Raw genomic sequence first — 24,938 nt, forward strand, 5'->3', positions numbered from 1 at the left:
CCAAAGTGCTGTGATTACAGGCGTGAGCCACCGCGCCTGGCCACGACTTTTACTATTTCTCAGTAAAATCAAGCACTGATGCCCACTTTCATAGAACATGCCTTCTGTATACTTTCTGTTCAAAGCTGTGAACTACTCAAATCATCACTCAAAATAAAACCAAAGCAGGCCCTGAAAGGCATTACGTGAGCTGGAACCTTGGCTTCTCCTGTTCCTCATCCTCCACCTCCTTTGGCTCCTCTCTTCCTTGGCTCCCATTTCCTCGTTTCCTCACTGGGTCTAGCCACGCTGCTTCCTGGGCCAGGGCACCTATGTTCCTGGCCCAAGGCCTTTGCACTGACTACCCTGCCTGGGAAGTGCATCTCCCGGGCTGACTTCAGAGCCCTTCGCAAGCCACTTTCCTGCCCACCTTCTCTGACCACTATATTTAAAACAGCACTCACCTAGAGTACTTCCCGCCTCTCCGTCCTGTATGCTTTACCTCTCCATGCTTGCTGACCGCAAAGCAATGGAATGCAAGCTTTATGAGCCTGTTCTTGCACATGTGCACCTGTTTTTAGGAGGCAGCCTGATAGGAAGTATTTTCTTCCTCTTTTTTTTTTTTTTTTTTTCATGCAGTGAATGACAAGTGAATGACTCTGGCTTTCCTATAGTTATATCAGTTGCAAACAAGCCTCTATTCAGTTGTCTTTAGCAAATGTTGGGACTATGACAAAATGTATTTAGGGGGCTATGCGTGACATCAAACCATATCCTAAGAACAGAAGAAGAAAAGTTAATTTAGTTATAGAGTTATGTGGCTTTCTTAAGAATGACTTTTTAAAAAAATAATCTGTAAGAACTGCCTCAAGAACTCTTAGTAGAGTGAAATTTCACATAAAAATTAATTACCAAGAAGAACGTTTCATAATTGTAGCAATCCATAGGGGGTTTATTACTGTGTTTTTGCTTTGCTTGTTTTCAGCAAGCAGGAAAACCACAAGTCCCAGAGATTTTTTCTTTGTTTTTAAACTCACCAGAGCTGCATGAAATGAAGTCAAGGCAGGCAGAGAAAACAAAATAGTTACAGCAAAACTTTTTAAAAGGACAAATATGAGCAAGCTGCAGGGCAGCTGGAAAAATTAGTTCAAGTTCCATCATTAACTTAAAAACCACATATAACATATAAAATGTATTAAAATACGTAATTATTAAAACAAACACAATTATTCTGTTTAATTTTTAGGTAATATATTAATATAATGGAAGCTCATTTTATTCCATGGATATTAATAAGCATTAAAATATATCAAAGTTTTCAGACACTAATAAAATAGTGTTACAAATTTATAATTTTTTCTTTGGAATCTGAAATTTGGTGATATAATTAAATAAATGCTGTTTAAAATTTCAGCCCTCTCTTGTTTACACATGATGCAGAACAAAAATTGAAGTTATTGTTGAAAGTTACAGATAAATATTTGATTGTTAAAGTTAGCACACAACACATGATTCAGTATGTTCTAAATTGTGCTTCTATGACTTCCATGTCAAAGAGTTAATGTTTACAAACAGCAAAATAGTCAGTGGGTAGGTCTGGTGCCCATACCGAATTTCCATCAGAGCAATTATTTTTAAAAATCTGTTTCCTTTATTGAGTTATCATAAAATCTTGCATTTGAAGAAAAGATGGTACAGCTAAAAGATGTTTGAATGCCATTGAGTTAATCCAAGAAGAAGATTAGGCACTTAAGGAAAGATGCATTTGAATCTACTTATTTCTGTAAGTGGGGAAAATAATTCTAAATGTAAGTGTAAATCAGAATGAACTGATTTCTATTTCCTTCCAAGGAATTTCAGACTTTTAAGAAAAGTGTATTTCTCAACTCTAAAAGTTTTATGCCCCTTTCGTAGGCATAAATGTTGCTAGAAATCTACCTTATGGACATAATTTAAAACACAGAATAAAACATTAGTTAGAGGCAAACTGCCATGCTTATCAAAAAGAAAAATTGAAATAATCTAAATATTCAACAGCAGATAAATCATTAAATATGCTATGATACATTCAAACCATAGGATCATCAAATGTGTTTACCAAGCATTTATAACATTCCTTCAGTGAATTTCTAAGTTATGATGTTAAATTTATGAAATGCAGGGTATACAATTGGGTGTCTAATTCCATCTCAATTTTTACAATTGCATGGGGAAATATCCAGGAAAGAAATAAGAAATACACCCACATATACAATATAATAGTTTGTAATACTAGGAGGTATTATTTAGGAAGGAAGGGCCACAAAGAGCTGGTGGTCAGGATGTGGCTACCTCCACAGGTGCTCACTCCTCCAGAGGCCAGAATGAAAGAAACCCAGAGACACAGACCATTCCTGCTCCATTCCCCTCCCTCCTGTTCTCATAGAGTCAACTCCACTTACTTCATGCCGAGGCCATTAAGAGGGTACTCTTGTACATCCTTTGTCTTCCCTTACAACAGTCCCTGCAAAAAGCCCTGGTCTCCTGGGTCACCCTTTATCCCTCCAACTCTCATCCCCTTAAAGATCTACACATCTTATTTTCTGACCCCTAATCATAATTCTTCCTATGCTCCTGAATGTCTTCTATTACTTCCTTGAAAACTGAAAGTCAATTATAAGCAAAATTTCCTACATTTCAACTACTTCTGATGTATTTTCCTTCCCTTCCTCCTCTGATGGAAACCCGGATGTCTTCTCTGAAGTCATCTCAGTAGCCAATGTTTTACATCCATAGTCCATGCCCAGCAATCCTTCTGGCAGACCCCATGTCCAGCTACATGCGTCTCATGGCTACTTCTAGGTGACTTTTATTCTTTCCTTCCACATGTGCCCAGCTTTGAGTCTCTTGCCAAGAGAATCTAGCACCCCCTGTCTTGTAGTCATCTACAAACGCCTACGTGAACTCCACTATTCCATGAAGATTTAAACTTCTGGCCCACTGTCAGCCTCTTCAACTCTACCTTTGCCCAAATTCTTGCTCATTTCAATGTCAACACAGGTAATCCTGGGAATAGCACAACCTCTTTGGTTAATTCTCCCCTCTCTTCCAACAGCCCAACTCTACCTCAGCCATGCCATCACCATTCCCATCATCACCCTCCATCTTCTCACTGCCAGTAAGGGATCATCTTCCACACCTGCAGTTCTGAATATTCCATTCTCAGACCCCAACTCTCCATACCAGGTCACCTACTCAAACACCTAAACTCTAATAATTCCTTGACCCATGGGACCTAGAGTTCCCTGACACTGCCTCCTCTTCATTTTCCTTTCCTTATCCCGATCATGTCCTCATCTCTTGTCTTACCATCCTTAGGGCTCATGGCCTAATGAACTTCCTTGCATTCCCCATAACTCTGCCATCATCAGAGTAAAACACCTTTGGTTCCTGTCCAGGCCAAGTCCACTTTTATATCCGCGCAGGTAAAAGCAGCTGGAGGAATTCCAAAACCAAAAACATACTGAAAGGTCTAGCTTTACATGTATGGCCATAATCCTACATTGGCCCATAATAATAATGCCCAACAATCCTGCTTCACTTTCTGCATCTGTTCACTGCTGCCTTTTGGGGGATGACTGTTTCATGCCTTCTTCCTTCTAAACTTGCCAGCATCTCTTGCCAAATCCTCACTGCCACCTGATGACTTTGGTTTCCATTTCACAAAGAAAATAGAAGCAATGAAAGAGAAATTTTTGTAATCTATCACCTTTAGTTTTGATCCCTACTTATAAAATATCTTTCCTGTAAATATTTCTACCTAGTGGGTACACCTGTTTGTATTCTACCTTTCACCTCTGATCAAGTTTTTAAGTCAAAGTTTTTCCAAGTTTTTCTCTTTCAAAACGACTATTTGTCTTTTCAGTGGAGAACTGCTCTCTGCATATAACCATGCTCCAATTGTCCCCCTTCAAGAAAAGGTTGTAAACTTCCCTTTTGAGTCCATATCTGCTTCTAGATTCCACATTCCCCTCTAGCCTTACTTTCTGAAATTCCTTTTGCTGCAACATGTCTCAAAGATGTCCATATTTGCAGTCCTTAACCTTGTCCTATCCTCTCTTGAACCCACGTGAGTCAGAGTTTTACCCTCCTGGGTTCCCTGCATAAGGCCCATATGTCAGCCATGGCCAGAAATCTAAGAGTCACTCCCTAGGATTCATCTCACTCAAGATCTCAATGACATTTAACATCCATCCATTTCTTCATCCTTGAATTCCTTTCATTCCTACACTTCCTAAACTTTTAAACTTTGAAATAATTGGATAGTCACATGAACTTGCAAAATAGTACAGAGTTATCGGCATACTTTTTTCTCATTTTCTGCCAGTGGTTACATCTTACGTAAGTGTAGTACAATATTAAAACAAAAAAAATTACACAGGAATAATGTGGGCACAGTCATCCTTTGGTATCCATTGGGAATTGGTTCCAGGATCCACAATGCTCAACTCCCTTATATAAAATGGAATTTTATTTGCATATGACCTATATACATCTTCCCATATACACTAAATCATCTCTAGATCATTTATAATACCTACTATAAATGTCACAGAAATGGTTGTTATACTGTTTAGGTAATAATGACAAGGAGAAACAAGTCAGTACATGGTCAATACAGATGCAGCCATCATATGCCTAGTTATATTGTAGACATAGCCACAATGTAACATTTTCTAGATTTAAAAAATATATATTTTTCATCCCCAGTTGGTTGAACCTGTGGATGCAGAACCCACCAGCAAGGAGGGCTGACTGTATATGATTTTATCATTCTACTCACTCATCTCTTTAGACACTACTCTTCAGGCTTTCTCTAATCTTATTGGCCAGTTCTTCTGAGTCATCATGCCGGTGTCATTTCATCTTCCAATTCTTGGTACGGTGTCCAAGATTCAGTCTCTTCACTTCTTCTCTTCCTAAATACATTCATTCATTGCCTTGTTAATCTCATCCAGTTTGAGTTGTGTGGATTTATTTATTTTTATTTTTTATTCTTGTTTTATTTTTGTTTCAGGGGTACACATGCAGGTTTTTTACTTGCATAAATCTTGTGTTTTGAGGTTTGGTATATGCATAATCCCTACACCCAGGTAGCAAACACAGCACCTGGTAAGTAGTTATTCAACCTTCACCACCTCCTTCCTCCCCTCAGTAGGTCTCATGTCTTACTCTGTCATCTATATGTCGATGGTTTTCAGAGTGTCATTCAGTTCCATGAATCGCTCCTGAATTTCAGCTTTATCTATCCAGCTCCCTATTTAAACTCCGTATGATGTCTAAATAACAATCCAGATTTACTAACCCTAAAATGATTCTTTTGATCTTTCCATTTTCAAATCTGCAATTCTCGCAGTCTTCTCCATCTCAATAAATGCTAACTCCATTCTTCCAGTGTTGCACGAGAAGGCGCAGGGTGCCATCCATGACTCTTCTATGTCTCTCACGTGGCACAACCACTGTGTAGGGAAATTCCATCAGCACTTTCTTTAAATGGCATTCTGAGTCCAAAAGTGTCTTGCAGTCTCCTCTGCTGCTGTCCTCTCTCAAGTAACACCACTCCTCATCTTCATTTTGCAATGATTTGCTAACAGGTTTTCTTATTTTTTCCCTTCTTAGCATACGTTCTTTTCTCATAAAGTAGCCAGAGTAATCCTCTTAAATGCTATATCACACGATGAACTTTCTCTTCTCGCATCTCCCCATTGTGCTCCCACACTGCTCAGCACAGAGGTTAAAGTCCGAAGGCTGATCTACAGGGCCCACTCCTATCCTCTGGGATCCTCTGGGACCTTTCCCCTCTCATATCCTGACCGTCTCTCCTACAACCCTCCAATTATCCCATCTGCTCAGGCCACACTCCTGTTGCTCTATTCTTCATTCACTCACCATACGCTGTTGTCTCATGGCCAAACACCTGGTTGTTTCCTCTATCGGAACCACATTTCTGATATTCTCGCAGGGCTTACTCTGTCCCCTCATTAGAGGTCCAAATACTCTGGTTTTCCACTATCAGAGGGGTTTCCAGGATATGGGACCTCAGGTGATAAGACCAGGACAGTCCTGCCCAAGCAGTGACCAGGCAGATGGTCACCATAGCTCTTAATTACATGTCAGCTTCTTAATGAGAGCATTTCCAAACACTTATTTCAACAGGATAGACAGCAAAGTTTATCTGTTGCTTCTCATTTGTTTATGCTGTCTCCAACCATTAAAATATTTCTGCAAAGAATGGAATTCTTTTTTGTTGTGTTCATATTGTAGCCCCAGCAGCTGGAACTAATGTTGGCAAACTATAGCTTGTGGGTTACATTCAGTCCAGTATCTGGTTTTATACACTAGGTTTTACTGAAACACAGCCAGTCTATTCGTTTAGGTGGTGTCTATGGGGTCTTTTGTTCTGCGATGACAGACTAGAGTAGCTGAAACAGAGACTATATGACATGAAAACAAAATATTTGCTATCTGACCTTTGACAAAAAATGTTTACTGGCACTGATTGATAAGTGTATCTAATACTTTGCAGGTCCTCAACAAATGTTCCTTGGAAGAAAGAATCAACAGACGACGCAAATAGTAAAAAGACATATGGAAAAATATTGATGTCTATTGGAAATCGAAGGCAATGAAAACAACTTTTGAGCATCATTTCAATGCCCTCAACCTCAGCAAATTAAAAAGAAATGCAAGTATCAAAACTTATATTAATTGTGGTGAACTGCAATATCATTAGAAATTCATTCAGCAAGTGTACATAGCATAAACATTCCTAGAATTTTTTCCTTAGGAAATAATCTAACAGAAGCAACAGAAGTAGTGTGATATGTACAGAGACACTCATTATGGCATTGTGTGTCGAAGTGAACATGGGAAACATTCATTACATTCAATTATAGAGAGAAAATAATTTGTATAATACTAAGAATCAAATTATGTCAATGAACATAGAAATGTGTGTGATTTAACACTAATCTTCTCAAGAAAAATATAAATGTTCTCTGTTCTGTGACTTCAGCCTCTGAGAAGCTTTTTAGACACTGAGTTGGCTTCTTCTGGTCTCTGTTCCCCTTCCATTCTTACTCTTCAAGGACCACGATGTGATCCTAACAGCAGTTATTGGTATTGAGCTCCCTTATCATCTCATCTAATCTTTATCAGTCCTGTGAGACTAAAAGTAATATTAGCCCAACTTAACAGATTCAGAGCCTGAGGCTTTGCAAGAAAATAGCTTGTCTGAGCTATGCCAGCTGGTGATGAGGCTAGAGCTAGAGTGACAAAGTCCTCACTGCTAAACACTTCATATTACTGCCCATCACAAAGAAGGGCATTTACCTGGGCATGGATTCATTCTGGCACAAGACACATTCATCTTTACAGCTCTATAACCTAACATGGTACCTGCATGGAATAAAAGAATCTTAAAAATACTATAAAGTAACCCACAAAGCTCAAAATAATGGGCAGAACCACTTGTGATTATTTTTTAAGCTGGTTACAAGATTGTTTGGGATGAGATAATGTCAATAATGTGCTTGGCAGGAAATGTAGCACAGCAAAGATGCAAACCATGTAGACCAGGTTTTCTACAATCTAAGAATGATTTTTTTGAATAGTTTTATTTTAATTTTGATAGTATTTACACTGGAGTTGTTTATTGCAAAGTATGCAAGGAAAGTGCTTAAAACCAAATTGTCTGAAACCACTCAAACAATTTAAAGCTAGGTTTCTTATATAAAAACTGTCCCATTCAATCTTACTTTATATTTCTTGTCCTGAGGTGACAGATCATTTAAGATTCATTTTACAACGTTACTCCTGTAACATAATTGATAAAAACACAGCTGTGTTTTAAATATCACAGAATTTATAGGCACCCATAAAAAGCATGACTTCTCTTCCTTCTCCTCCCCTCTGGCTATGTCTCTCCTAGTTTGCCTGCCTTTTCATTACTAGTAGCAGAATGTCTATGATTTAAAAACCTTGACTGACAGTTCATAAAGAACTGGTGAGTGACATATTGCCATTTCCAGTCACATGATGTAAGGCTTAACAATTAAAGAAATCCACAGCTTCAGATAGCTCTAAATGAAACAATAGGCATATATTATTTAGCACGTTTTATTAAAGGTATCAGTGCTACCGCTACTGCTACTTTATTTAGTGGCATCCTGGCCCAATGACTATCATTCGTTCTCCAAGAAATACAACTGTCTCAAAATAGATAAAAATCAGTTTGAATCTTTAAAAAAAAAAACTCAAGACAGCTGCTACATCCCATTTTATCTAAAACTGTTGCAAAATACTGACAATGTGTTTTGACATGTTTAGGTGAATACTTATCTTAAATGTATGTGTTTAGACAAAAACAAGGGTGAAACTTCATTCAGCAAGTGGCTTAAGTTTCCAATAATGGTTCATATGCTGCTGTTTTCTGTGGTTTACAGACCATGCTTCCAAGCAAAACAGAAACAAACAAATGGCAACAAACAACAAAATGTCTCTTCGGCTGCCTCAAAGAAGGTTGCAGCTGGAGGGAAGTGTAGAAAAGCACCAAGTCAGAGTTGGCTTTAGCAGCCACTGTCTTTCAGCCTTGGACATGACAGCTAAGCTCCAGAGAATTTGATTCTGTATCTGGAAAATCTACCCATTAATATTTACCACGAAATTTGGGGATGGGATCATATAAAAGTTAATATAAAACATGTTGGACAGGATTGCATAAAAGCATGAAAAGTTCACAACATAACACCTGCCAGAGAAGATTAGTCTAAGTGAAACATTTAGTCATGCAATCCCTCCACTCCCTTTGCTTTCCTGCTTTAGTAATTCACAGGTACCTAAAAAGATTCCAGGGGATGGAAATAGAAAATAAATGGGGAATCAGAAACTACTGACCAACTGACTCTCAAACATTTTGCAAGTTCCTCTTGCCTCAGTTGGCTTCCGGAGATGACCGAGCAGGCGCAGAGCAGATGCGCGACCCTGCAGCTGCACTGAGCCTGTCTCTGAGCCTTCTGCAGGTCTCAGGCCTCAGCCCAAGAGTGCAAGCTTCCAGGAGGACAAGGAGGTCCAGCGTTTTAGTGAAGGATCTGGGGCTATGAGAAGGAAAGAGGAGAAAAGATGAAGATTCACTCAGCCCTCAATCCTAAAAAGCCTTTCCCCGGAAGAGAAGAGGAAAATTATTTGGGTAAATAGACGACTCTTTGCTTTGTCTTCTACAGGTTTGGTTTGTCCTACTCTGTAAAGCAAGAGCTTCGGCAAAATAGATTTGGCCCTTAAGTAACATGTTAGGAAGACCCTACAGCCAAACCGCCCTCCTTAGGTTAAGAGTTCTCTTGACCTAAGTTTATGTGTAGAGTTGGGTTTCGTTGTTGTTGTTGTTTTGTTTTGTAGTGTTTTGTTTAACATCCATGAGGTTGCTGGAAGTCATGTCTGTCAAAGACCAAGAACTGCGACTTTAGTTGGGTATGGTTCACAATCCTGAAAAACACAATCCCAAATGCCATAATCCCGATTGTTGAAATCTCAAAAGATGAAACTCCTTAAAGTCAAAATCCCTAATGTCTAAAACCCTGAAATCACAGTAACGGAAATCATAGAAGACTTTCAGAAGGGAGAGCCACGTCCTAAAAGAACAAAAGCAGATATTCATGCAGAGGTAAGATTTCAGAATGTACTTAGTGACTGTGGAGTTCAGTCAGCCTTGGTGGATGATCTCCATGCAATTGTCCATATCTACCCCTGCAATACACTTTTGTGTATGTTGAAGCTTCCTTCTAGATTTCTTTTTTAAAGATTGTCCACTATTTTAAATTGTCAGCACTATTTTTTCACAATTCAAGCTATGTAATTCATCTTCTCATCATTTCTAATATCAAATGCCATATCATTTCTTTTGTTTGTTTGTTTGTTTGTTTGTTTGTTTGTTTTAGACCGAGTTTCACTCTTGTTGCCCAGGCTGGAGTGCAATGATGCGATCTTGGCTCACCACAACCTCTGCCTCCCAGGTTCAAGCGATTCTCCTGCCTCAGCCTTCCTGAGTACCTGGGATTACAGGCATGCACCACCATTCCCAGCTAATTTTATATTTTTAGTAGAGATGGGGTTTCTCATTGTTGGTCAGCCTGGTCTCCAACTCCCAACTTCAGATGATCCGCCTGTCTCGGTCTCCCAAAGAGCTGGAATTACAGGCGTGAGACACCTGGCTGCCACCTCATTTCTAATTCTAAATCGTGTAGAAACTATTAGAGAGTCCTCATTAGTTTTAAGAATTTTTTTTCAAATTTGACTCCAAAACTTGCGTGGTCACAGCATTGACTTTGTGCCTCAGCATTGTGTGTGCATATGGTACAAAGGTTGAAACTTCCTGAATAAATGAAGAGATGTCCTCTTTGTACATCTGCATTTGGGAAAGATAAAATTTCTGGCGATCTCAGCTGTTTGGGTTACTCTTTATCTGGTGGTGATCCATCATGGTTTTCAATTGATCAAAGGACTTAGGTTGCTCATCACGATATTTCTGATGACTCCAATCATAAAGCCGGTTGCACACAATTGGCAACTATAGTGGCATGCATTTATACATGCTGCATTTTGCTTCATTGCTTCATGAGTATGGTTTGTCCACTCATACCTGTTATACTCGTACAACTGTCACTAGTGTGGGTATCTATGCTTGCAAAAATAAGCTGGTTATTATAGCCTATTGTACTGCATAAAGTATCCTACAAAGTCTTTTGTGTGTTTTTATGTCTCTTTTGAAATAAACCCTTATAAAAAATAAATATGTATCTTCTACATAATTTAAAAATATTTTTCCAGAATTATATTTTTGGGATTCTGATTTTTTGCGATTTCAACATTTGGGATTATGATGTTTGAGAGTCTACCTTTTGGGATTACAATCTTTTGCCATTTTGTCAGTGCCTGGCTTAAATGAAATGTGTATTCATTTGCATCCACAAAGAATGCTGAGGAGCTGCCATCACGTTTCTCTCTTGGCACTTTCCTGCCTCGATTCCTGTCCTCTCCCAGTTTGCAATCCCTGAGTGGCTGCAGGTCTGTCAACACAGCTGCACCTGCCTTGCACAAGCAGCAGGTGGAGGAAGGGGAGGCAGCCAAAGCCCAGCAGCTTCCCTCTCTCTAGTACAAGCCATGTCACCTGCTTTGATGAGAAAAGAGGAGTCTCTCCAGGCAACCAGCACCCCCTGCCCCACTCAGACTCTTCAGGGGTCAAGCACATGTTTCTCAAGAAGAAAATACTTGTTTAATTCAAGTTCCAATATTTGTTTCTCAATTCTAAGTTAGGTTATTTTAATATTTATTTTTCTCATGAGTTAGAAGGGCACAGCCAGCCTGTGACAGGGACCATGATATGGACTCCATAGCCAAAGTGTCCAGGGTCAGATTCTGCCTTCCCCACAAACAGCGTGGGACTTCAGTTACGTCACTGAATTCCTGTGTGATGGAGTCTCCTCATCTAAACCAGAGGGATGATGATAATATATAACTTCTAGACTTGTCATGAAAGTTAATGACAAGAACATATGTAAGGCATGTAAAACATTGTCTGACACTTTGTGACTGCTTTCTGTTTAACTCTGATTATCACACTTCTTTCTTAAAATCTACAATTGTAGTGACTAAGCTGAAATCTCCATCACTTTGAGACAGATGCTACTCCATTTGCTAGAAATTATCTGTATCTGGACTATTGCTAGATACCTATTTCCGTACTAGGCCATGTTATTGCAAGAATTAAAGGAAAAGGAAAGAAACACAAAAAGCAGCTCAACAGTCCAAGACAGGTTTATTTTGGAGATAAACCCAAGAGGGGTTTCTGGCTGAGTTAGGTCAGAGGTACTCTCTCTTACAGACTGAGTTTTTAAGGATTCAGGGCAGGAGAGCTTATCACAGTCTCGGAATGTTTCTGTGTCTCTGTCTTGCTTATCTGGGAGGAAGAGTTTTGCTCCCATATATCTCCCTGAAGCTGCAGGCACACCTCCAACTATGCTTTTAGCTTCCCTATCTTCATGTACCTAAAGGGAAGGGAATGTGCTTATGAGGGCCCACTGTTTTACTGGGGCCCATTGCATGAGTGTGAAGTTTGGTGGTTACCCAAGAGACATTCCCCATTCCCTCTGTGCCTGAGCTATCTTATCTGTGTTTTACTGTCTGCTCTTGCTGGCTGCTTGCTGTTAGAAGAGAAGTGATTTCCTTGAAATGCATGAAGTTAGAAAGGGAGCTGGAACTTAAAGTGTCAGTTTGTCCGAGATAATGGTACTACTGCTCTGTCAGTTATTTACATGCACGTGGGTATGAATGTGCCTGTTGTAAATGTAGTTTTCCCACTATTTCTGTCCAAGTGGTGGCGTGTAAAATAAAGTGACGCACTGCCACACAGGCCTTTCTTTCACTAGGCACTCTTTTCCGTTTGCCTGAGCCCCAAACCATTTCTCTCCTCAAGTCAGTCTGCTAATTTCTTATTCTAAAGAATATCAGTAATTCACACAAAAAAACCTTTTATTTAAGAGCTACCAATATTGAGATCCTGTAGTTTACATGAATTTCCTTTCAAACTGTGTGCCATTTTGCTCTGCGCACTTAGTTCTAAAATCTAAAATTGTGCTTAAGAGTGGAAGGGAGAGTAGGTAAAAAGAGTAATTATAGTAGCTGATATTTTTAGAGTTTCTCTATGCATCAGGCTCTTTGCTAACCATTTTACCTGGGTTATGCCATTTAATCTTTACAACAGATTTCTCAAGTAGGCACTTTTATACAGATAAAAATCTTGAGGCCAGAGAGATTAAATAAACTGACCAAAGACACACAGGGCCCAATTGATGGCACTGGGATTTGCCCCAGGTGACCGTGCATAGCTGCTGAATAAGCTGTTTCACCACGACAAGCACTTTAATCCCCTTCTTTCTGTGCTCAAGACTGCAAGATGTTGAATTTCATTTAATCCTTATACTGACACTGAGCATGACATCTGTTCAAAATGTTTACTTTTTCTATGCTCTATTGATATGATAGCATAGGGACTGGTTTTGTGACCTCTAGGGTCAGGCTGCCTGGGTCCAGATCTCACCTCTATTGCTTTCTGGATGTGTGAACATCTCAGATAAGAAGAATACATAATCAAGATAGGAATACATAATCCAGATGGAGAAGTCTGAGAAAGGCTTCCAATTCTGTTATGGTAAGAGATCATAACTGCTAGGCCCCTAGAATCACTCTTCTTTGTTTTTTTCTGGCTTATTCCAGGAACATATAACAAAGTTGTTTTCATCTTACTCCACCAGCGAGTCCACATGTTCCTCAAAGTCTTCTGTAATCTTCACTCATTAGACCCAACGTCATTACTTCCAACCTTGAGAAAAGGTCTGAAACGAGATTTCTTTTGAGAAGCCTTTTAAGATTAATCAAGAGTTAGCTCCCTCTTATCTTTTGCCTAAACTAATTTTAAAACAGACTCTGCTCTCTGGTCCTATTCAGCTCAAATATGCTTCAGCAATTGCTGAAAGCTAAAGGGAAGAATTTCCATCACATTGTGACGTGGATTTTTGTATCTCAGACCCATTACCTTATCAGTCTTTATAATTAAACTGCATCTGCTTATTAAACCCTACAACATAAGTGAGAATAAAACCCACTGACAGCATCAGAGCTCTACAAGCATTAGCAATAATGAGGAAAAATGATAAAACAAGTTTAAAGTTGAGGCTCAATACAGAAGTCTCAAGTGTATGTGGCTCATGAGCACATGAAATGTGGCTGGTCAGTACTAAGAAATGGCATAACTGAAACACACATCAGATTTTGAAACTAGCATCTTTTTAAAAGCAAAATACTTCACTCATAGTTTACATTGATTCTGTATTAAAATTATAATCTTTTAGATATATCAGGTTAACAAAATCCATTATTAAAGCTTATTTCACCTGTTTCATTTCACATTGTCGTGTAGCATCTGGGGATTTTTAATTTCATCTGTGGCTCACATTATGGATTGTGTTATATGTTGAGTGGACAGCGCTGCTCTTTTCTTGGTTATGTGTGTGGCAGTTGAATCCCCTACATCCCCAGCATTGTCCTCAATAGAGTGCGGATGCTCCAGCTGGGATCAGTTCCTTCTAAGCAGGTGCACCTGGGATCATCCTCCTGCTATGTCCTATCCTGATCCCCTCAAATGTCTTATCATGTGTAGCTGCTCTCTTTAAACTCTCTCTACCCACCCCTTTTCTTTTTCGATGCATGCCTGGGAAACTTCTCCCAAGTGACTACTATTTTTCCTCTATGTTTTGTTGGAATCTCCCTTTACCTATCCCCATCCCCTCTTCAATAATCTTTATTTTGAGTGACAAATGAAAAAGCCATTTAGTGATAAAACCCAATCAAAGAAACTAAAGACCCTGGACTCTAGTTGGCTCAGAGGTAACAATGAAATAGTATCATGCCCCTCTCTAGCTTGGAGGGAAGACAAACTCCTCCAGATCATTAACAAAGCTGACTAGCTCTTCTGATCTTTAATTTTTTTCAACTAGTTTCAGTTAAGTGCTGCCTAGGAAAGGATAGTTAGGTCTGTCTAATTCTGGAGTCCAACACTGGAAAGTCCAATTGCCTATATTTTTCATTCTTTAATATAAATATTTAGATGAATATATATGGGAGCATGTATCCACACACGCACATATATGAATGTATATGGAATATATATATATATATATATAATAACAATAGCATGGTTATTGGTTAAAAAAAAAAAAAAAGGTGCTGATTATTTTGGTCTATGCCTCACTATTCATTTGCTTATTTCTTATTTATTTCAGATCTCGGAAAAGGAAGAGAAGTGTTATTTATTGCACACCCCTCCAATTCTGCAGAAGTGAATAGTATACTTAAAATAATGAAGCAACACTGTAAAAATTATGGGAGGAGATATTTTCTACGGACAGTTTTGTACTTAGCCAATACCTCTGTCAGTGCGCATGCAGACAAGGACATTTGCAGCCATGCTCAGGTTTAAAGACTTCCTTCCAAAGCAACATTTGGAAAACATTTGGAAAGCGTTTGAGGTGAAACTGAGGCACAGGAAGTTGCCATGAAACAGGGTGCGCATTGAGGGCACAAGTAAAGGGAAGCCTCCAAGGTACTGCTTGCAACAGTCCTAGAAACCATTCTGGAACCCTCTGGGCGAGTGCTCAGGAGAAGAACATGGTAGATTTGGGGGAAATGAAGGCAAAGGGGATATCGAAAAGCTGTGGTGAAGTGACAACTTACTGGATGAACAGACAACTAGAAACTTTAGGAATTACAGAAAACGATTGCATTCCACATATTAAGTAACCAGGTGTAAGTTAGAGAAACAAATCAGTGGCCTTCAGAAAGAAGAATAGAGTCCATTCAGAGCAAGAATTCAGATAGTTAAGAAGCAGAAAATACCTGGATTATTGTGATGAAAGCAAGTGTGCAACTAAGCAACGAGATGAAAACAAGGATAGTTCAAAATTTTAGGACAAATAAATAGCAGTATGGCAAAGACGGGTAGTCTTTTACCAAACCTGTGTTTTTCTTCTTCCTGAGCTCACAGATGCTTCCATTTCCTGGCTTTCTTTGCAGTGAAATGTGGCCTCATGGCTGAGGTTCAACTAATGCAGCAGGTGTGCAGGAGATGTACACGAATGTGTGCAGGACCCGCCCATCACAACTCAAGTTCTTCCTTTTCAGCCAGCGGAATGGAGCAGGCTGGAGACCTTCAGGGAAGCCAGATGCAGAAGGTGGCCATCTCCACATCACCGCTGCCTATAAAAATATCTGAACCAACTACCCATCATTGAGACGCATTTTGAATTTAACATGCGCAAAGAATATTTCTGTTTGAGCCCATTAATGCTGCATTAATGAAACAAGCAGCACAAGAATGCCCTGGTCCAAATGTGAAACAAAAGTAATTACAACTTCATTATGAATAATTGAGGCAAAGCCAGCGCTCATCTGGACTGTGGGTTGAGTGGCATTAGGGCTTGTGATGTCAGAATCACAGAAGAGGAAGTCTAATTACGGGCATATGCTTGGCTCTGTGGTGAGCAATATTCACGCACTTACCAAAATACGAATGCTCACTGCTTTTCAACTTTTACAAGCAGCCTTTAGATACATTAAGAGCAACTTCATTATTATTATTTAATAAATACAAATGCTAACATATTTGATACTGCAAAGGTTCTATTGCAATTGAGAGAATAAAGAGGCCAAAACTGGAGAGAAAATATACTAGAAAGAGTAGAAGCAAGGATATTCACATCTTACTAAATGGAAAGACAAGAGATGCTACCAAAAATTAAAGAAATACAGCATAAAGAATCAACTGTATTATTCCAGTTCCTAAATATAATGGATAGTAACAAGACATGGGAAACAGAAGTGATATAACATAATACTCATATCAAGCTGTCAGATGAGAAAGTCCACAATGGATAAAGCACAAAGAATAATGCAAACACATTAGATAAAAGACAATAATGACAGAAAATGAGAAATGGTTAAATGTTATTGATTCTATGGCATAAGAATATGGATACGCTGACGGAAGTTTTCACAGTAAAACTTTATTACTAAATTCTTTAACCATGTTCGTATGTTACTTAACTTAAATGCTAGTGAAGTTGGAAAGAGACCACTCAAACTATAACTGACTTGTTACAATGTCCAAATCAGAAATTTAAATCTGAGGTCAAGTCAATTTGAGACTTTATTTTTTCACCCTTATTACAGAAATAATCATATTTTTCCTGCCAATTTCTTAAGGTTCTTTGAGGCACAAGCAGGATCTTGCATTTAGGGGCCTCAGCCTATTCCCAAGGAGACATCACATAAATGTGACTTCTGGATGCCTTCCCAAGGTGGTTCATTGGAGTTGCACAGAGGATGCTACTGCAGGCCACCCTGTGAAGTGCAGCATACATAAACAGATGTCGCTTATGACAGCTTGTGATTGGGAACTTCCAGAGTATGACTTCAGGGATCTCAGCTCTGCAATGCTGTTGAGAATTGTTTTTTTAAGTAAGGTTTGCTAAAACAAAGTGTTCCATCATAGAATAAATAAAAGCATGTTAAAAAGGTGGTGTTCCGGTGAGAGGGAGCATGAATCTCTGTCTGAAGTACGATTGGACTGAGCTAGGCCTGGCTGGGTTCAAATGGCCTGATGCCTCGGTGATTACATAGGTAGAATTAGGCAGCCGGGGTAAGATCAGACTAATACTCACAAAACTAAGATTCAGAATTGGAGCAATGGAGTAAAAGGGGACACCGAAGGGGCCGCAAGAGATGTTGAGACTGTAATTTCCCATGGATGTGAGCTCCTGTGAAGAAACGCACCCTCTCCCTGGGAAGTGTTCTGGGTCAGATGTTAGCTTTCTCATGGAGGAGGATTTTCTGAATACAAATATTTACCTACTTCCTTTCTACCTTCTTGTATGCCCCTATCCAAAATCCAGACAGTGGACCATCTTTCATGTTTTCCAATCGGGAAGAATACCTTTGTTTTGGATTGGATCCTCTATTTCCCTGTAGTGCCCAGAACTCAAAGTAATGTATAATCTATCCTAGGCTCTACCATTATGATTTAATAATTTATGACTCAATAATAAAGTATAGGAAACATACAGCAAATTAAGAAGGCACTTAAATCAAGAGACAAAAGCATTTTTCATTGAAACTATCTAGTTACTTCTTCTCTTTTTTCATATTTTTCCCCTAGACAGACATCATGCCTGTAAGAAATGAAACAGTAAATCCTTTTAAGGACTGGCAGAACATGGCAATAATATACAATGAATAAGGTGAATTAAGAAAGATACAGATATTAAGTTGAAAGACTCAAGAATAATGAATAACTGAAAGATTACCTCTCCAGAAAAAGAAATTGTGAGGTCTCATTTTTTATGTCAATGTGATGCTTGCTCCCTGTTTAAGGGACACAGTTCTAAGCAAAGGTGACTGGCCTCTCATTTAATTCTATGCTAATTATTTTCTATTAATTAAATATAGTTACACCTTTTTCCTTAAAGAACATCATGGCTACATATATAATACATTTAGGTGTCGTTATTCAGGGAAAATCTTGCCAGTTTGAATAAATGATAAACTTTTATAACACTGGCAAAAGATCATTGTAGGAGACAGTCATGCTACTGTTAGGAACGCTATAAAAAAACTAACTCTTCAACCAATTTCTGCAAACAAGTATTAATAGAACTTTGGGGAAGCAGAATATATCCTCATTTCATTCATGTCAATTATCTCACTCCATATGGTTGAAATTTCTATCTCTCATAAATATGTCACATTTACAAGAATTAGATCATCTTTTTCTTTATAATCCAGTTACCCAAATCCATGAGAAACTGTGCTGCATCATTCAAATTTGTTTTATAAAATAATAGGTAATTGAATGCCCTTTGAAGTCATGCTAGACCACATATTGAAAAAAGCAAAATTTAAATGTAAATTTAATAATCTATAATACAGAAGAACAATGTTTCCTGTGATGAAAGCACATTGATCTCATTGGAATTGACTACATTGGTGGCAGCATCAGAAAGACACTTAGCTGATTGTTATGCCAACTTTGACTGCAGATATGATTATGGAAATGTTAAAGATCCTCCAATTGAGAAGAAAAACATTGGAGGATATGTGAGCAAAAAAGCAGTAAACAATGAAGGAAAATACTCATGACATAGGCCAAGTTTTAATGTCACAAGGAACTAAGGATACTGCCACTCACAGTTTTACTGGTGGTATCTTATCTCCTGGGAATTTACAAGCTAACACCTTTAAGACATCATTTCAAAACATAAAATCGCAATCAGATACATGCTATCTGAGAGACCAAGGGGCTTTTTTTTTTCCTTAAAGAAATTGTAAGAAGAGGTTGCAAAGACAAGCCAAAATTTAGACTTAAGTTTGAAGTTGACAAATGAGTAAGATTTATGGCTGTCGGGATATGACAGGGAGACTCTGTGGCAGTGTAAAAACCTGAGCAAAAGTTTGGAATGTGGCATGGTGTGGTATGCTGCTGAGCGAATTTCTTAAAAACCAACCAAACAACAAACAAACAAACAAACAAACTGAAAACCTACTTTGCAGTGTTTGCCCAATTCTTATGGTATAGTCCCACCATGACAGATAGCAAGCTAACCACATGATGTCGTGGAACACAGAGAAGCAGATAGTTCTCAGGCCAGCCAGGATAGGTCGGCCACAGAAAAACACAGCTTTGTAGAGCGAAAAGCTTTACACTCATGTTGGGTACACTACCAGGTGGAATTGCACCATTTAGTTATGATGAGGTAAGGAGCACATAGGAAGCCATGTTGTAGGTTTGTACTTTATTCTTGTTGAGTCACCAAAGTGGTTTGGCTGACAAAAGAAAGGTTAGAATGAGGATGGATGTTAGGAGAGAGTGAGGCAGGAGTAGAAAGCAGAATGATGATTTGGTTTGGCTGTGTCCGCACTGAAAATCTCACCTTGAATTGTGATCTGAATTCTAATCCCCTACTCCCCATGTGTTTGGGAGGGACCTTGTGGGAGGAGGTTAGATCAGGGGAGTGGCTCCTCCATGCTGTTCTTGTGATAGTGAGTGAGTTCTCGTGAGATCTAGTGGTTTTATAACGGGTTTCCCCTCTTCACTCTGCACTTCTCGCTCCTGCTGCCCTGTGAAGAGGTGCCTTCCATCATGATTGTAAGTTTCCTGAGGCCTCCACAGCCACGCACAACTGTGAGTCAATTAACCTCTTTTCTTTATAAATTACCTAGTCTCAGGTATTTCTTCATAGTAGCATGAGAATGGACTAATACAGATGACAGCTGACATTCTAGACATGGGGGCCCATTCAACAAACTTGAAGCCAGTCTGGTTGAGAAGGGAAATAAATAACTAAAATAGTACAGTATATGTAGAAATGGAAGTAAGGCAGAGACACTTCGAAAGGAAACAAAGAGCATGACTTGAGATCTACATGATCTATTATAAAGTAAATAAAGAGAACAAAGCCAGAGTCACTTTGGTTTTTTTTTCTGAGAGTGAGAATGTAATGGAAATAATGGTAGAAATAAGGAAGAAGGAAGAATATATTTAGGATGCCCAATGAGACTGTCCTTAAATGAGATCAATTACTTGAGAAAAATCTGTGGAAAGCAAGGGAAATGGGATATAGGTTTAGATTTTGAGGTCACCACTGTTTTGACAACATAAAGATGAAAAGTAATTAATAATAAGAAAAAAATGAAAAGGGACATAATAAACTTCAGGAATGTGCAGAGAAAATGAGCATTTTAGAAGAAATAATGGGCATCTAGAGGAGGAAGTCATCATCTTATGAATTTGTCTAGGACAGAGGAATAATGCCTACTTACAAAGATTAAATTTGCTAAAGTAATGGCTGACTTAGAATAAGTGGACAATACATACTACCTTGTGGGGTGGTGGTAGTAGTAGTAGTCGTGGTCATCATATGCCATTACGAATATAATAAGCATCAAGCAGATCTCATAAGACTATAACATTTTACAAAAAAAGAAAAAAATAGGCAAATATGCAATAACTAGCAAAGAATAAACGAAAAGCATACTGAAGGAAATAATATAATGTCACATTATCACTTGCAGTGGAGGCTGTGAATTGACATGCTTTCAAGCCTAGATTAAAAGCCAGATTTATGTTTGGGTCTTAACATTTACTATCTCTGGAACCTTTTGGAAATTAAAACTCTATGTCTTTACCTTTTAAATGAGTATAAATAATTACTACATTTGTGGCTTGTTATGAGAGTTAAATGGTATAATCCAAGTGAAGTGTTTAGCACTTTTTCTGGAATCTCATTAAGACCTCAATAAATGTTACCTATGCTTTTAATTTTGTACTCAAAAGATGAGTTTTTCTTAGGAAAGTCAAAACCTAAGAATTGAAGTATGCTCTTTTCTAAAGTCATTGGAACAGTAAAATAATATTTTTGGAAAATGTGAGAATAGCAGTGCTCCAGGTAAAGGGATTCTCATCTTGCTCTGAAATGTGACAATGGCACTTGGAAGAGGGCACTAACTTACAATCACCTTATCTGAGAAGTCTGAGAGTGTTGAAAGAGTTCTTAAAATATACACACTAAATGGTCAAGGAGTGTTTGTAATTTTTAGTAACAAAAGATAAAACAGAGGCAACAGGGCTAGAAGGACATAAACATTGGCATCAAATCTTCGAATCCTGCCACAAGAGATGATGAAAATAGGCGGAAATCCCTGAAGATTGAAAAATACAATGAAAACCATTTTGGATATTTGGGGGATATAATAATAAGTTGAATTAGTCTGTTTTCACGCTGGTGATAATGCATACCCAAGACTGCACAATTTGCAAAAGAAAGAGGTTTAATGGACGTACAGTTCTATGTGGCTGGGGAAGCCTTACAATCATGGTGGAAGGCAAGGAGGACCAGGCCACGCCTTACATGCATAGCAGCAGGCAAAGTCAGCTTGTGCAGAGAAACTCCCATTTTTAAAACCATCAGATCTTGAGAGACTTATTTACTATCACAAGAACAGCACGGAAAGAACTGCCTCCACGATTCGATTACCTCCCAGTGGCTTCCTCCCACAACATGTGAGAATTGTGGGAGTTGCAATTCAAGATGAGATTTTGGTGGGGACACAGTGAAACCATATCATTTTGTTCCTGGCCCCACCCAAATCTCATGTCCTCACATTTCAAAACCAACCATGCCTTCCCAACAGTCCCCTAAAGTCTCAGTTTATTTCAGCATTAACTCAAAAGTCCACATTCCAAAGTCTTATCTGAGACAAGGCAAGTCCCTTCCTCCTATAAGCCTGTAAAATAAAATGCAAGCTACTTACTTCCTAGACATAATGCTGGTACAGGAATTGGGTAAATACAGCCTTTCAAAAATGGGAGAAATTGGCCAAAACAAAGGGTCTATAGGCCCTATGCAAGTACAAAACCCAGCAGGACAGTCAAATCTTAAAGCTCCAAAATGATTTCCTTTGACTTTGTGTCTCACATTCAGGTCATGCTGATGTAAGAGGTGAATTCCCACACCCTTGGGCAACTATGCCCCTGTGGCTTTGAAGAGTACAGCTTCCCTCCTGGCTGCTTTCATGGGCTGGCATTAAGTGTCTGCAGCTTTTCCAGGTACATGATGCAAAGTGTCAGTGGATCTACCATTCTGGCATCTGAAGGATGGTGGCCCTTTTCTCACAGCTCAACTAGGCAGTGCCCCAGTAGGGACTCCGTGGGGGAGCTCTGACCCAACATTTCCCTTCTGCACTGCCCTAGCAAAGGTTCTCCATGAGCCGCCCCCACCGGCCACCCTCCATAGCAAAATCCTATCTGGACATCCAGGAATTTCCATACATCCTCTGAAATCTAAGCAGAGGTTCCCAAACCCAAATTCTTGACTTCTACACATTTGCAGGCTCAACACCATGTGTAAGCTGCCAGGGCTTGAGGCTTACACCCTCTGAAGCCACAGCCTGATCTCTGTGTTGCTCCTTTCAGCCACAGCTGGAACAGCAAAGATGCAGGGCACCAAGTCTCTAGGCTGTACACAGCATGGGGACCCTTGGTCTGGCCCGCAAAACCACTTTTTTCTCCTAGGCCTCCAGGCCTGTGATGGGAGGAGCTACTGTGAAGACCTCTGACATGCCCTGGAGACATTTTCCCCATTGTCTTGGGGATTAACATTTGGCTTCTCATTACTTATGCAAATTTCTACAGTTGGCTTGAATTTCTCCTTGGAAAATGGGATTTTCTTTTCTGTCACATTGTCAGGTTGCAAAGTTCATGAACTTTTATGTTCTGCTTCCCTTATAAAACTGAATGCCTTTACAGCACCCAAGTCACCTCTTGAATGCTTTGCTTCTTAGAAATTTCTTCTGCCAGATACCCCAAATCATCTCTCTGAAGTTCAAAGTTCCACAGCTCTCTAGGGCAGGGGCAAAATGCTGCCAGTATCTTTGCCAAAACATAACAAGAGTCACCTGTGGCCCAGTTCCCAACAAGTTTCTTATCTCCATCTGAGGCTACCTTAGCCTAGATTTCATTGTCCCTACCATTATCAGCATTTTGGTCAAAGTCATCCAACAAGTCTCTAGAGAGTTCCAAACTTTCCCACATTTTCCTGTCTTCTTCTGAGCCTTCAAAACTGTTCTAACCTCTGCCTATTATCCAGTTCCAAAGTTGCTTCCACATCTTTTGGTATATTTTCAGGAGTACCCCACTCCTGGTACCAATCTACTGTATTAGTTCCTTTTCACACTGCTGATAAAGACATACCTGAGCCTGGACAATTTACAAAAGAAAGGAGTTTAATAGACTAACAGTTCCAAGTGGCTGGGGAAGCCTCACAATCATAGCAGAAGGCAAGGAGGAACAAGTCACGTCTTACATGGATGGCAGCAGGCAAAGGGAGAGCTTGTGCAGGGGAACTCCTCTTTCTGAAACCATCAGATCTCATGAGACTTATCTGCTATGATGAGAATGGCACAGGAAACACCTGCCCCTGTGATTAAATTACCTTCCACGAGGTTCCTCCCACAACATGTGGGAATTGTGGGAGTTACAGTTCAAGATAAAATTTGGGTGAGGACACAACCAAACCATATCACAAGTCCTAAACTTGCTATTGACCTTATGTGGTCCAATCATGATTTCTTTCATATTATAACATGTAATATTATATATTATTATGACACATTACATGTTATTACTTACATACTAATAACATGTAATATTAAATATTACATGTTACATGTTATTTCTTACATAGTAATAACATGCAATATTGCTTTCAGGAGCAGAATGAGCTGACACAGTGAGAGTCATCCCAACATATCATCTTTTCATTTAAGTGGAAACTTTTATAAAAGCAGCTCCAAAGCCATTGCCCTGCTCTGGAGTTTGCTCACCAGCCCCCTTGTAGCACTGTACCTCTGCAAAAGGGAGCTGGGAAGTCCCACGAGGCACCATTTCCTGGGCTAACAATGCAGGTCAGGATGGCGTGGCCTTCCAAGATGTAGCCAGAGAGGCAGCTGTATCGGATTTTGTCTCCTATGTTGAATCTCGTTCCGTGGAGAACACCTTTCAGGATTTCTCCAGGATTTCCACAAGTGTGGCTAGGTAAAACTATTGGAAAGAGAAAAGAAAGAAGAAAAAACAAGTTAAATTTTCTATGGAGAGCCACTTATAACACAAAACAGACATCATTTTTGAATTATTAAAATGAGAAAATCTCTAGTATCAGAAAAATATTAATTGTTCCTAAAAATTAAACTGAGAAAATGTCTTCTGGTTTTAGAATATCTGCAGTATAGCACTTTTATAAACATTATCAAGTGTAAATAAATGCATTTTGTTGAGAGAAAAATATAGTCCTGCTTTTATTCAGTGTTCCGGATAACGTCTAGATTATATTTTTCTAGTCATGAAATTCTACGTACTCCTATAGTGAGTAACCAGATATCAGCGTCAGCAGTCAGACACAGTAGACTACGGAAATCTAAAACAGCGGTATCGGAAACACTGCAAGAGTGAATACTCATACCCTATTTATTTTTATGCTTCCAGGACCGGTACGGTGTCTGTTACACATTATTACCCAATGCTCAATCAACATTTGATGGATAAGCAATTGAATTAAATAATAAATTAGAAATCTCATGCATTCATCCATCAATGCATAAAAAAGGGTTCCACTACCGTATTCCAGGACCGCAGCCAGGCTCTGTCCATTTATAGTGTCTGATTCAAAAGTAAGTTTCAGTGCTAAGTTTTGACAACACAAATACTGAATTCACTTGCATTTTGCAAACCAAGAATAAAAGTCAAAGCCTGTCAACCATCTGAA

At 39.1% G+C, this 24,938-nt stretch overlaps 1 protein-coding gene across 1 annotated transcript in view; it reads right to left on the bottom strand.

Annotated features, from left to right (window-relative positions):
* Nucleotides 1–24,938, bottom strand: part of LOC105552786 (CUB and sushi domain-containing protein 1-like) — a 1,055,824-nt gene that overhangs the window by 9,104 nt on the left and 1,021,782 nt on the right. The window contains exon 4 of the mRNA XM_011998543.1: nucleotides 24,023–24,217. Coding sequence (XP_011853933.1) covers nucleotides 24,023–24,217 — 195 coding nt within the window. The remainder of the gene's footprint in view (nucleotides 1–24,022; nucleotides 24,218–24,938) is intronic.

The sequence above is a fragment of the Mandrillus leucophaeus genome, unplaced genomic scaffold (assembly GCF_000951045.1).
Source record: "Mandrillus leucophaeus isolate KB7577 unplaced genomic scaffold, Mleu.le_1.0 Scaffold574, whole genome shotgun sequence".
Classification (NCBI taxonomy): domain Eukaryota; kingdom Metazoa; phylum Chordata; class Mammalia; order Primates; family Cercopithecidae; genus Mandrillus; species Mandrillus leucophaeus.